The sequence below is a fragment of the Gopherus evgoodei genome, chromosome 1, assembly GCF_007399415.2.
Source record: "Gopherus evgoodei ecotype Sinaloan lineage chromosome 1, rGopEvg1_v1.p, whole genome shotgun sequence".
Taxonomy (NCBI): Eukaryota; Metazoa; Chordata; order Testudines; family Testudinidae; genus Gopherus; species Gopherus evgoodei.
In genome coordinates this window covers 238,277,723-238,292,536 of record NC_044322.1, presented here as the reverse complement: position 1 = coordinate 238,292,536, position 14,814 = coordinate 238,277,723, and the positions used below count along the sequence as shown (strand labels likewise).

Here is a 14,814-nt window from a genome sequence, read left to right as displayed (position 1 = left end):
CAGCCCCCAGTGGCTGACAACTCCAGCCCCGCCACCCCAGGGCAGGAGGTTGAAGCTGAAAATGTGACAGAGGTCTTGGAAAGTCACAGAATCCATGACCTCCATGATCAAATCTTAACCTTAGCCATTAGGCATGTGATGCTGCATTTCTTGCAAGAAATGCTTTAAGTGCCTAACTCCAGGAGAGGGTTCGTGGCTGAGAATCCCAAATGGTGACAGGTGCCTCCATCCAGCCCAAACTTAGATGCCTACAATCCCTGAGAAGCGTGGAGCTTAGCCCCCACCCCTCTCAGCATTTGCTATTGGCTAGTTCCGGCAGAGCTTGCTGGCTTTTGTGCTGCCCATTCTCAAGTGCATGTCTCACCATCAGGGCCGCCCGGGGGGCGGGGGGGGGGAGGCAAGTGCGGCAATTTGACCCAGGCCCCCACGAGAATATTGTATTTTATAGTATTGCAACTTTTTTTTAATGGAAGGGGCCCCTGAAATTGCTTTGTCCCAGGTCCCCTGAATCCTCTGGGCAGCCCTGCTCACCACATGAATTGTACACCTAACTCAGGGCTATGAATTCACTGTGTAACAAGGTGCCCCACAGTTAGGCATTGCATGTAACGCCTAAGTCTCTTTGTGGATTTAGCCCCAAGTCCTTAAAGCAGAGCTTAGGGGAGACTTAGGTGGGCATGAGCCTGGAACTAGCTCTCTGCACAAGGATGAATTTCAACCAATAAGGGGAGAAAGGGTTGTGGTGTGGGCAAGAGTAGGTGTAGTCATGAGTGACTCACCTTGTTCCCAGTTCTGGAGGCAAAACTATAACAAGCAGGAGCTATTTTGTGTGTGCATCTGATCTTTTGATACTTGACAAGGACAAAATGAACTAAAAAAGGAGACACTTTTCAGTCTGCGTATGTTAATGAAACAAATGACCAAACCTCCCTGCATGGAACATGTCTTTATTAAACAGGCAAGCAAGCACAGAAGTATAATAATGTGTAGTGCTTAATAGTCATACAGTACTAAAAATATAAAAATAGAAATAAAATTTCACTGAAAGCAGTTTCACTCACAAATATACAAGGAAAGGTGCTGTCAAGCCACATCATGCCACACCACTTGCCAATTGCTGCATTGACAGGTTATTTTCCAACAGAAGCAAAATACTAAAATCTGCTAGTCCTTCCTCACAGCTTTTGGTGAGATATACTATAGGGCTAGCAAAATGGGCCTCCTACAGCTGAGAACCTAAAAATATAGATTTTTAACTGAAGGATCAAATAATTCTGTAGAATCTCATTGTTATGGTAGCCTGTGCCAGGTGAAGTATGTAACTACCCACAGGGAAATAAAAAGACACAGAAAAAATAAACTCAAATCCTGCTTATAAATTAATGGCTGACAGTCAATTGCTGCAACTGTATTCTGCATAAATACCATCGCTTGCTTAATACTCCCATGTGCTGGAGTATCCTTAAAATCTCTTCTTCAAGACCTGCTAGTTCATTTATGTATTTGTACCAACATGTACATCCATCTTCAAATTATGTCTGAATGAGTCTAAAAGTGCTAAAAATACTAAGTTCCCTCAACTCCCATGATTTCAATGGAACTTGAGGGTGCTCAGAATCCAGCAGAACGCTCTCGTTACCTAAGAGGATCATTCTCAATGGGTGAAACTCAGACCTGTGTAGAAGACCAGCACGTATCACAGAAACCCTGGGAGAAATTGACTTCTAACCATAGGCCCAGCACAAGCCCCATGCACCACTTACAACTCACTTACACTCTATGCTGAAGGCTTGAGTGAGACTTAAGTGCTGAACAGGCCCTTGTGATGGCCTGTCCTCTTCACAGGGATGAATTTCATTCACTCTGAATATAGCCACCTCTTATCAGACGTAAGAGCATGTGTGCGCGGAGTGACAACCTCAATTATGTTTGGCTTGCAAAGTGTGCCAGCAAATGGTATCCACTCAGAAATCCTACAAATAATGGAAGTGCGGAAATTAAAGGAAACCCCCATCTTTATCCTTTTAATTTGGGGTAGGACTGTTTTGTCCTTGACATTCCAACTATAAAAATAAATGTGACAGCTAACCCCTGAGATCATTCTAGCATACAGTTTGGTTTGGCCTATTACTAATTTCCTTCTGAAATAATTTTTTATTTGGTTTACTGAATTTGATTTAGGTTTCCAGTGAAAAGCTTCTATAAAATATATTAAATAATCAATGTGGGGCTGAAAAAGTGTACATTCTAGTTGCATATATGATACATACCTTATACTTATATAATACATTCCATAACAGCTGAGTATTCTTGTACTATCTATGAAATTCTTGCAAGTTGACAAAAGATTAAAATGCTGAAGGATAAACAGCTGTTTAGGATCAAGAATAATAGTGTTTCCTATGGTTTACTTAGATTTTATTTGTTTTTCAGTCATGTTACACATAATAGCTACAGTAGTTTGTCCAGCGGGTAATAAATGAACGCATAAAGCACTTCAAGCTAATATTTGGATATTGTATGCATGCGTGTTTCTTTATAAATAAAAGTCAAATGTGAGGTCACACTTTCCCATCTTCTGTCTATAAACTAAATCAAACTTCTCATTCATTGACACAGTGAAGATGTCTTTCCATAGCCCAACTCGTCCTGAAATACAGAGAAAGAGCACAAGTCAGACTGGTGACGTGACAGAACACTGGCTTTTCTAAAATTATATGTCTGATCACATGGGGAACCAGGCATCTCCTGTCAACTGCAGATCAACCTCTACTCACTTTTACTTCAATGAGACTTGGGGTGCTTAGCCGCTGCAGGAGATGTGATTCATTCATACACCCCAACAGATCCCTTTGAAGCCCTCAAAATAGGTGACACATTCCCTGTGTTGGCCATCTGCACAGGGGTGAATTTCATCTCGGAAGCATTCATCCCCTTGAAAGATTTGGCCCTATATCTTTAAATAACAGTAATAGGTACCACATTTGTTTTGACTATTATTACATTAGAACCCCAATATTATGAACTAATTGGAGATTGAAGAGTTCATAACTGAACATCTCAAAATTCCAGTAGGTCCGGTGCACACATTGCAGTAATGTTCGCGGCCTTGCTTTCTTTTTGTTCTTTAAAGTTTAACCACTACAAAGGGATTCCAATGCACTGATGACAGTGAAATGTGAAAGGATGTTCACTGTTCTTCATCAATGCCACTTTTATTATGTGATTTTTTTTCCGTGTCAGGAAAAATGGTTCTTATAACTGGTAGTTCATAAGATTGGTGTTCATAAAATAGAGGTTCTACTGTAACTTAATTGTGGATTTCAGATCTCACTGCAGACGATGGTGGTTTAATTATCCCCTTTTGAATCAGGGATGTATTTACATGGTTGCTGAAACTGCATCATGCATTGGTGGAAGGACACACCCAGAAGAGAATAAAATAACACTAAAGATCATTAAATGCCTTTATTTTATGTTCAGTAGATGTATAAAAGGTGTTTATGATTGTACAAATATAATGAGGCAATTTCTCAAAGATAAGTGAATACCTAAATTATGCCTACAAAAATGTGCATTCAGGTATTCAGTTTGTGCATATAAATGTGAATTGTGCATGCATAATGGGTGTATGCACATTTTCTGTGAATACAATTTAGCCATCCATGTTTGAAAATTTGGCTCCTTGTATAAAATATTTTTACTTTCCTACTGAAACCAACTAATAAAATGACGTGAAAACAACATCAAAGTTGACAGTAAAACACTCTGGGCCTCATTCACCACTGTGTCATTCTGGTTTTATGCCACTTTAACTCAGGCAAAATCAACTGGAGTAACACAGTATCAGAGGGGTAACCCTGTTAGTCTGGATCTGTAAAAGCAACAAAAAGTTCTGTGGCACCTTATAGACTAACAGAAGTATTGGAGCATAAGCTTTTGTGGGTGAATACCCACTTCGTCAGATGCACAGTGTCACACAGTGTTGAATCGGGCTCATACTATATAATGAATCCACTGCGTTGGGCCTTAGATTAATTCTCCTCTCACTTACAGAAGTTTAAGTGAAGATTAGCTCTGTTCAAATCAAGGGCGTTACAATGCTGTAACATGGAGGAGAGTCAGGACCATGCTACCACAGAACTTAATCATATTAACAAGACCACAAATTACACACGGGAGACCTGATGATGCATCTGAGAACCTCCTGGTTAATGTAATGAAAGTTGCTCAAATATGATAGGTACATAATTGGGTCCAAGAACATAATTATCTGTGAGCACTGTCAAAAAGTTTGCAATGAGTGTCCCATCAACTGCACAGTGACTTGAAGTTAGTTATTACACATAACAAGTGTCATTTTGCAAAATAATAATTTTCCTAGTACCCCTGAAGATATAATTCACTACTAGAGGGTTTTTTTTTTAATCCTCAAAGATCAAGGCTTTGAAATTGACTGAAAATGCTTAATCTGACAGTTTTGACAAATAAATGCTGGTCCTGGCTTTCCTGTGTCAAACAGGGCAGTGAGTACTATTAATAAAAACGTTCTTGCAGTCATAAAAGTCAGGCATTGATTTCAGTTGTGTTCTAGCAACACTTATGGAACAAATACACTACACTGTGCAACATAAAATCATACATTATCCTTTAGGTAATAAAAAAGGATTCTTCCTTTGTCTCAAAAATAAAATTGAAGAACCTTGTTATTCCTGAATCCCTCTAATGATACCTTAGGTACAAATTACAAGTTTTATAATTGGAACGTACTATAGTGTATTTTACTAGCATCTATTTCTCAACCATATAGACTGATAGCTTGTCAAAAAGTTACCCACCTGGTTTATCATTTGAATCATGCACTGTGTAATTTATGATGTGATATGAAGCAAATATAAGTAATATAGCTAATCAAAATGCTCTGCTTTCACAGCAGCTCAGGGTTTTCTTCAGAGTAAAGATCAATGTGCTAAAAGAAAAAAAATTAAAGAACCAAAATAAAGCAAAATAATAAGGTAAACGTAGTTGATAAATTTAAAATATTTGGAACAAATTACAGTAAACTGTGGTTACTCCTGGGGGAATTCTGAGACATTGCACAATTTGGGCGGGGGGTAGGTGGGTCCTAGAGGGTTCATGGCAGCTGCAGTTCCCAGCATGCCTTGGGGGAAGGAGACAGCAGTGTGCAGGAAACGCCACACAAGCCTGAGACCAAGAATCAGGCTGTTTCTCCCTCTAGATCCCTGGGCTCTGAGGGGTTGGAGGGTGGGTGTCTGGGCTGGGGAGGCCCCATGGCTGGGCTCTGGGCTGGAGGGGGTGCAGGCCCCTGGGCAAGGGGGGGCCCCATGGCTGGGCTTAGGGGGGGAGGAAGTGCAGGTATCTGGGCTCTGGCGGGGAGTGGGTGCAGTTATCTAGGCTGCAGAACCCTGTGGCTGGGCTCTTGGGGTTAGAGGATCAGGTATACTGGCTGGGCTCTAGGGGGGAGGGGTTGGGCTGGGCTGGGAAGGGGGCACAGAGAAATAGGTACTGGGTTATCATAGGGGTTTCTTCAACTCTATTCCTGGAGGAATTTTTGTTACAGACATACTTGCTGGCAGGTATTTTGAAATAAATTACCAAAATAATAGAAACTGGCATGATTATGTAGTGTTATTTTGACAAATAAAATTTGCAGAATTTCAGAATATTGTGCACAGATTTTTTATTTTTTGGTGCAGAATTCCCCCAGAAGCACGTGGTATTATTGCTACCGTACTAGATCACATAAATGAACAGAGGACAAAACTGCTATTAATGAAGTTGCATTTTGAAGGAACAAAACATTGCAAAAACCAATAACAGCAATCAAAATTAATTGAAAATAAGGAATTTCAATAAAAAGCAGACAGCAAATAAAATGACCAGGTTCTTAGTTGACTACTGTAGCTCCCTCCTCTACCACAAAATAAGAGCTTATGTACAGTGCCTAGCACAAACAGCTACTAATCCCTGACTGGGCTTCTAGGCTGTTATGTAAAACAACAGAAAATAGTAACAGCAACAGGGTAGGAACACAAAAGACAGACCATCACCCTGCACCTGTTCTGGATGCCATCCAGACAGGCTGGTTTACAGATAAGCTACCGTTACCTCCAATTGAGGAGTGGCAGCTTGTGATGTTCTTACCACAGCTAGTCTCTCTTTCCTCACGACTGCCATTCAAAAGACCAGCAAAATCACTCTCCATAAGAGCCAATCAGGGAGTGAGGAAGCAGCAGCGCCAATGCCATGGCCTCATCCTTTGCCCCTGCTGAGCAGTTGAGCCATAGATGGGGATTAAAAGGAAGGCACCGCTGCCTTTGTCTCTCTCTCCCCCTACCCTGGGGAAACTGAACGGCCAGGCCAAATTCTAACTTAACTATCCTATTGTACTGAAAGGCAGTACATGGACTGGAGAGGAATTGATGGTATCTCCGCTGTGTTTTCCCTCCAGGAGAGAGGTCATGCTGTAAATCCCAAGCGGGAGTTAGGCGCCTAACTCCCTTTGAAGGGCAGGGTTTAGACCACACCTTTCTTTTGCCATTTCCTATTGGCTAGCTTAGGTGGCTCCTCATAGAGTGCTGACTTTTGTGACTCCTGTTCTTCGGCATCTAATAGTCAACATGCACTGTATAGGGAGCCTGGGTGCCTATATCAGGGCTGAGGATTACATTAGGTGGCAGAGCGATTAAAGTAAGGCACTGCAATACTGAGCCAAAGTCTTTTTTGTGGATCTAGCCCTGTGTATTTTTTACAGTGAGCTGTATCGCTGACAAAGACAGAAACTGAGGGGAGGGGTAGGGGGAGGAGTCCTTTATCTCGACCTGCTAACTCATGCGAAAACTACAAACTGCTTTGTTTTCACTAGGATTTTACCTCATTAGTTAACTTGAGCTAAGAATCCCCCTTTTTCGCCTGCGAACACACAGTCTATGAGGTAGTGAGAATTATTATTATACCTGTTTTCAGATAGGTGGATGGAGGCACACAAAGGCTGCAGATCACTGAGCAAGTCAAATACAAAGCAGGGAATGGATCTCACAACATCACAGATTCCCAGTCTGCTACTCGAATAACTGCACTGCCTCTCTACTGTATACAGGGTCTTTCCATGCGAGGTTTGCAGAGTAACAGATTTTTCAGATGAAAATAAGGAGCTGCCTTATGAAGACTGATCATGTGCTACTGTCATGCCAATATTCAAAAAAGGCCAGTGGGATGATCCAGGTGATTGTAGTTAGCCTGATGTCAGTCCTGAGCAAAGTCATAACAAAAGCTGATACAGGATTCAATCAATACAGCACTAAAGGAGGGGAATTAATGCCAGTCAGCAGGGATTTTATGGAAAACAGATCCTGTCAAACAAGCCTGTTTTCATTCTATGATGACACTACATGTTTGGTTGAGGAAGGTAACTATGTAGATGTAATATACTTACACTTTTGCAAAGCATTTGACTTAGTATGACACAACATTCTGATTAAAAAAATTAGCACTATACACTATCAGTAGAGCATACAATAAATGGACTAAGAACAGGCTAACTGATAGATCTCAAAAAATAATTGTCAATGACAAACCATTATTAACAGAGATGCTTTTAGTGAGGTTCTGCAGGGATCATACTAAGCTCAATGCTGTTCCATATTTTTATCAATGATTGGGAAGTAAAAATAAAATCACTGCTTATAAACATTGTGGCTGATACAAAGATTGGCAGAGTGGTAAATAATGATGAGGACAGGTAATCGTACAGAGTAATCTGTATCACTTGGTAACCTGGGCACATTCAAACAAAATGCAAGATCACACATCCAGGAACAAGGAATGCAGGCTGTACCTACAGAATGGAGATCGGTATCCTGGGAAGCAGCGACTCTGAAAAGTATTTAGGAGTCATAATGGATAAACAGTGTGAGTTCCCAGTGTGATGTTGTGACAAAAAGGGCTAATGTTATCCTTGGATGTATAAACAGGGGAGTGATGAGTAGGAGTAAGAAGGTGAGACCAATATTGGGATACTGTGTACAGTTCTGGTGTCCATGTTTTTAAAAGGATGTTGAAAGATTGTGAAGGGTGAAGAAAAAGCTACAAAAGTGGTTTTAGGGCTGGAGAAAATACTTACAGAGATTTAAAGAACTCAATCTCTTTAGCTTCACAAAAAGAAGACTGAAAGGTAACATGGGGAGAAAATACCAGATACTAAAGAGCCGCTTAATCTAGCACAGTGGTTTCCAATCTTTTTATGCTCAAGATCACTTTTTGAATCTAAGGGAAACCGAGGATCTACCCCGCCCCTTCCCCGAGGTCCCACCCCTACCCCAAAGCCCCATCCTGCTCACTCCATCCCCCCATCTCTCTGTCATTCACTCTCTCCCACCCTCACTCACTTTCATTGGGATGTGGTAAGGGGTCGGCGTTCGGGAGGGGGTGCGGGGTCTGGGCTGGGGCTTAGGGGTTAGCAGTGTGGAAGGGGCTCTGGGCTGAGCCTGGGGCAGGGGATTGGGGTGCAGGAGGGGGTGAGGGGTGCAAGTTCTAGGAGGGAGTTAGGGTGCAGGAGGGTGCTCCAGGCTGGGACAGAGTGTTGGCATGCAGGAGGGGATACAGTGTGCTGGCTCTGGGAGTGGGTCAGGGCTCGGACTTGGGATGCAGGAGGGTTTGTGGTGCAGGAAGGGCTATGGGGTGCTGGCTTTGGGAGGGGGCTCAGGGCTGGGGTGCTCCCTGCCTACCCCAGCCCCACACTACTCCCAGAAGGGGCCAACACACCCCTGCAGCCCCTGAGGGGGCATGTTGCTCTGTGCGCTGCCCCTCTCTGCAAGCACTGCCCCCACAGCTCTCCCAGCTAATGGGAGCTGTAGGGGGTGGTGCTTGCAGGCAGGACCAGTGCACAGAGGGAGATCCCTGCCCCCCGGGGGCCGCGGGACTGCACTGGCCGCTTCCAGGAGCAGTGTGAAGCTGGGGTAGGCAGGGAGTCTGCCTTAGCAGCAGCCATACTGTGCCACTAGAGATCGCAATCGACTTGGAGATCCTCTAGGATCGACCAGTCGATCGTGATCAACCGGTTGGTGACCACTGATCTAGCAGATAAAGGTATAGCAAGAACCAATGGTTGGAAGCTGAAGCCTGACAAATTCAAATCAGAAATAAGGCACACATTTTTTACAGTGAGGGTGATTAACTATTGGAACAAACTACCAAGGAAAATGATAGATTCTCCATCTCTTGTCATCTTCAAATCAAGATATCATGCCATTCCGGAAGAGATGCTTTACTCAAACACTAGTTATTGGGCTCAATGCAGCAGTAACTGGGTGAAATTCTATGGCCTGTGTTATACCAGAGGTCAGACTAGATGATCTAATCTAACGTTCCCTTCTGGCCTTAAAATGTAGTGGTTATCTTTGCTGATGATAGATGTTCACCACCTCCTTACAACCAGGTTGTTTTTGTTGTTGTTCTCTCAATCAAATGCCTCTTTTAGGGCCAAATTTATCACTTATATAAGCAGAGACAACACCTTTAAAGTCAGTGCTGTTGCACCCACTTGCATCAATGCTGAAGTTGGCCCAATACCTTTAAAATATTTGTAAATATGCAATGTTTATCCTGGATGCTTGTATTTTCTTTTAAATCACGTTCACTCCTTTGTCCCAATACTGAACGGTCAAAGTTCCTATCAGACTAATGATAATTTCCCCTACATTGTTTCAATAACATTTTACTGTAGACTGAATTTAAGACAATAATTTGCCAACACATCCTGTACTTTATCAATCCATCACTTATCCTTTTGTGACATCCACCTGAAGAAGTTACTGTGTATATGACACATACCCCTGCCAACTGGAAGGGCTTCCGCATTACAGCACTGATCAATGAGTTGATGGCAATGTTCTACCATGGATTCCAGCTGTGCTTTGTCATAAGAAACTCCCAAGAATCTCACCAGCTGCTCAACCATTGTTGCAAGGTCCTATAAGAAAATATTTTAAAATAAATAAAAGTTAATAGACTTCAGGATTAAATATACAAATGCAAAAAATATGCTGAAGTGGAGTTAAGGTTGCAACCGCAAAATAGCATCATGTGTTGCTTGTGCCCTTCCTGAGTGTGAAAGTTGAATCTCCCAAACTAAAATGCTGGAAAACCAGCAAATGCCAGGAGCAGAAACATAGATGCCTAGGAAACCTTAAGTGCCTGCAGGGCCTAGTGTGAGTTTTGTGAATGAAAAAGTAGCCAAAACTGAGATTTTGGTGCCTAAACCCGTGACTTAGGTATCTACATCTGGTATTTAAGCGCCTAAGTAGCTTTGTGGATCTGGCCGTAAAACTTTATTAAGGCTCTTAAATAAATTATCTAATTTTCAAAAAGTGCTGAGCAACTTCACAGCTTACATGTAAGTCAGTGGATGCTGCTGGTGATTAATACTTTGAAAAATTAGGCCACACATTTGGGAGTTCAAGTATGGACTCAGGAATCTGACGTTAGACTCCTAATTTGATGAATCTGAGTCACGATCAATATCAGGCAATAGAAAATTCTTTATATCTGGTTTACCTTGTGCATATCTTCATACTTGAGGAAAAGTACATTGGAGTCCATGTGATGTTCCCAGAATTCTTGTACATGCTCAAACCATGACCCATATCCTACTGCAGAAACAGAGAACATTATAAGTGACAAGGAATATAATCAATATTGTTATGAGTCTCTCTTGAACAGAAACTGAGGAAAATAAGTACATTTGAATGACAGAAGCACTTTATACTTCCAAGGGAATTTTGTTTGTGTCTGCACTGTTTCTATTCCTAATAAGGAACATCATTGAAATAGAGTATAGGCTCCATCAGTGTTGATGAGATCTTAACACCTTCACAGAGAGCTGATTTGCCCTAAGGCAGCGGTTCTCAAAGCCAGTCCACAGCTTGTTCAGGGAAATCCCCGCTCCAGGCCAATGGGGGCTGCAGGAAAGGCAGCCAGCACATCCCTCGGCCTGTGCCGCTTCCCGCTGCCCCCATTGGCCTGGAACAGCGAACTGTGGCCAGTGGGAGCCGCGATCGGCCGAACCTGTGGACGTGGCAGGTAAACAAACCAGCCTGGCCCGCCAGGGTCTTTCCCTGAACAAAAAAAGGACCGGCTTTGAGAACCACTGCCCTAAAGGCATGTTGTTATGGCTACGCATTCAGTGCAAAAGGCCACCATGTTGCAAGGTGAGAACCCTTTTGAGCTCAATAATATGGATGCATTGCTCGTAAGCTGAAAGGGAGCCAGCAGACAAAATGTGCATGTAGATTCCCAGTTACTATGCATATTACTGAATGGGAAGGAGAGGACATTCCTGCAATTTACATGTCACCCTACATTCCACTTCCCTTTCACTTGGCTACACTCAGCAGAAAGTGGATATAGCTTCGAGGGAGAAAAGTGTAGATGGTCTAAGAAACCATTATCCATATTTGATAAAAGATTCCTCCTCACTGCATTCCTATGTGCAATGCAATTTCTAAGGCAGGTCAACATTTTCTTTCTTACTTAAGAAAGTATTGAGGAAATGGCCCTATACATCCAAATGTTGTTCTGGAAACAAGGGTGAAAATCAAAAATACAAATCTATAACCAGGAAACTCTACATAAATCTGTCCCTTCCCCAGTGCCCCCAAATCTAAATTTATTGTCTTGTTCCTGTTGCTTTTCAATTGTCTAGGAGTATGTCTGCTCATAAAAAAGAATATCACTACTTAGGGCCAGAACTTTATTTCACTTACACTGATGTAAATCCAGAATACATCCATTGACTTCAGTCATTTTACACCAATGTTATAAAGATCAGACTAGTCCCTACTATCTAAGAAAAAAATGTCTTGCTGCTAATATTATCAGAGGAAAATATATTTGGGTACATAATCCAGGCAAAAATACATTCTGAAAATTTGTTCATTTATCAGTTTGTCATCTATCATAATTTCTAATGAGTACTTCAAATCATCAAGAAGTGGGATCTGTGAAAAACAGGTGAACCTTTTCCCACATTTTACACAAAACATTTTGTCTTTGATTATGGGCAATTTGCTTTTCAAATTATGTTTTTCCATGAAATTCAACAAAGTAGCTATACAAAATGAAAAAATATTCCACTTCTGAACTTCACATTTTGAAGCCACCTTGCGTTTGGAAAAGGCCCATTTTAATTTGGTAATGGGGTCATTTTTACTTCACAAAGGGACCTGTTTTCATGTGAAAATTCACAAAACATAGGTCATTTTTCAGTAAAACACACCCATTTTCAGTTATGACTACTTCACACACTTCTAAATATGTGTTTACATTAGAGCAGGGGTAGGCAACCTATGGCATGCGTGCCGAAGGCAGCACGCAAGCTGATTTTCAGTGGCACTCACACTGCCCAGGTCCTGGCCACCGGTCCGGGGGACTCTGCATTTTAATTTAATTTTAAATGAAGCTTCTTAAACATTTTTAAAACCTTATTTACTTTACATACAACAATAGCTTAGTTATATATTATAGACTTATAGAAAGAGACCTTCTAAAAACGTTAAAATGTATTACTGGCACGCGAAACCTTAAATTAGAATGAATAAATGAAGACTCAGCACATCACTTCTGAAAGGTTGCTGACCCCTGCATTAGAGCTACAAATTGATGAAGCAAAAAATGTCACACAAGCCGGGTGGATTTGATGGTGCAGAGCAGCAGCCTTTTAAGACAGTGATGACAGGCTATCATTATCTTATATGAGTAAAGCCTCTCAGATCTTCAGGGGATGATGCTACAGAATGCGGCTGTTCTCTGACTTCTCCCTCATGTCCTGAAACTAAAGAGCCACCATGAAGAGAAGCTATGTGGAGGGGTTTCTACAGGGCCAGTACACGAGAGGCATGGAGGGTGTCATGTTGGCTCAGTCCTCTTCCTCCAGCAAAACTTTGGCCAAAGGAGCAGGTTTTCATCTCCTTTCATTCCAACCCCCAGGGAAAAAAACTGAGGGTGTCTTGTTTCCTACAGTGGCCAGAACCAGATATTTCAGCAGACGGCATAAAACCTCCATAATACCCTTAATTTTATGATACTTAATACCCTTCATTTTACAATACCACAATGTAGCTACGGTGTGCTTCGCTGCAGATAGGCCAAAGGGTATTTCCACATAGTGCCTGGTCCCTTCTTCTTGACTATGACAAAACCTTTCACTCTTCGCTTGGTCCAATCCTGTGAGGAGCAGGGTGACTACCAACAGGTGATGAGTGCTATCAAAGTCCACTGAAATCAACAGGAGCTGAGCATGCTTGGTAATTCCCACAAGACACCTGGCACACTGCAGGATTAGGCCCTGATTGACTTCAATGGGAGTCTTGCCTGAGTAAGCTGCTGCAGGACTGAATCCACAGTGCCCAATACTGCAGGGTGTGCAATTGTTTAGATGACATGATCATAGTTTGCATCTACATGGAGAAATTTTACAGTCTGAATCCATCCATTAAAAATCAGTTGGTAGTGCCCATGAAGCAACTAAAATATTGCCAGAAAATAATTATATACCTGTATTATAATAATATATGGAATGCAGAGGTAAAAATAAATCGATAACTGATTGCATCATGCACAGAGAAAAGTTCCTTACACTTGTCATTCATAAATCTTCGACAGAATTCTTGAAATGTTCCTCTGTAGCTCATGGTTCTTAGGGAGCGGTGAAACTGGTAATAGGACACTACCAAGTCTTTGGGGTTGCGAGCCATGTATATTACCTAGGAAAGTGAAAACAATCCATGTTATTAAAAATATATTTCCTTCACTTCACAAACCGTGTAAGCACCAGCGGGTGGTACAGCTAATCAAATACCAATTCATTTTTACCTTGGAATCGCCGTTATGGAGGTCTGAAGGCAAAAATCGATATGGTAGGTGGCTTTTTATGAGGCGAGGAGATGTGAGCTCCTAAAAGAAAATGGAAGGAGAAAATATTTCTCATTGCAGATAAGTTGGCTGGCATTTCTTCTTAAATTGTCAAATGTAAAAGTCCTTACTATACCGCTTTACATCACAAACCCACTGCTAAAACTAATGAGATTGGCACCATGTTATTTTAGACAGTCCCATCATACCATCCCCTCCATAACATATTTAAAAACATAAGTACAATAAAACATTACAATAGCATATTTTTTAAAATATGAAACCAATAAAATTCTGAAACATTTACTCATTAAAACAAATTGAGCAGGTCAAGTGACAAAAAGGACAAAAATTTGGGATGGAAGGGAATGGTAATAAATATGGGGATAAAAAAAAGTGCTGAAAGACTTTCAGTGAAGTCAACTGTACCTTAATGATGTCCAGACCAGGCTGAGGATACTCTAGGACTGGAAGCTGTTCATCTATATTCATTAATCCAATCTCATCAGGGTCAGCTCCCTGACTCACTAGATATACCACTTCCTGTAGCAAGCCTGTGCCTCCAAAGATAAATCAAACAACAACAGAAAAGAGATTGTATTATAATCCTTATTTAAACAGAAACATCTGAAAGCAAAGACCTACACATACAAATAATAATAACTGTCCTTAAAAGTTTTCTGAAAACTAATACAGGATCTAGAGCTAAGCTAAGTGCTAATGATATTGGATCTATCCCTCCGGCTGTGTTTTTAACATAAGATCTTCTTCCCTGTAAAATGTCCAAGTTATTTCAGTGAGTAATTTAAATATAAATAGTGTTCCCAGCATCTTTAATCTCATAGCATTTTACCCACATTAGTCAAAATTCACAGCATAAATGTG

The 14,814-nt window shown here is 41.4% G+C and overlaps 1 protein-coding gene across 3 annotated transcripts in view; it reads right to left on the bottom strand.

Annotated features, from left to right (window-relative positions):
- Positions 1-931: 931 nt before the first annotated feature.
- The window catches only part of SULT4A1 (sulfotransferase family 4A member 1), a 35,141-nt gene continuing 21,258 nt past the window's right edge, over positions 932-14,814 (bottom strand). The window contains exons 2-8 of one of the 3 annotated variants that reach the window (XR_003997431.1): positions 14,359-14,489; positions 13,891-13,971; positions 13,655-13,781; positions 10,576-10,670; positions 9,853-9,991; positions 4,839-4,969; positions 2,564-2,649 (exon numbers count right to left, since the gene is read on the bottom strand). Coding sequence is in view for 2 of the 3 variants with exons in the window: in XM_030539986.1 (XP_030395846.1) it covers positions 2,537-2,649; positions 9,853-9,991; positions 10,576-10,670; positions 13,655-13,781; positions 13,891-13,971; positions 14,359-14,489 (686 nt within the window). In the remaining variant the exon portion in view is untranslated. Of the gene's footprint in view, positions 2,650-4,838; positions 4,970-9,852; positions 9,992-10,575; positions 10,671-13,654; positions 13,782-13,890; positions 13,972-14,358; positions 14,490-14,814 lie in introns of all 3 variants that reach the window. The other 2 variants (XM_030539986.1, XM_030539992.1) reach the window with 2 other exon arrangements.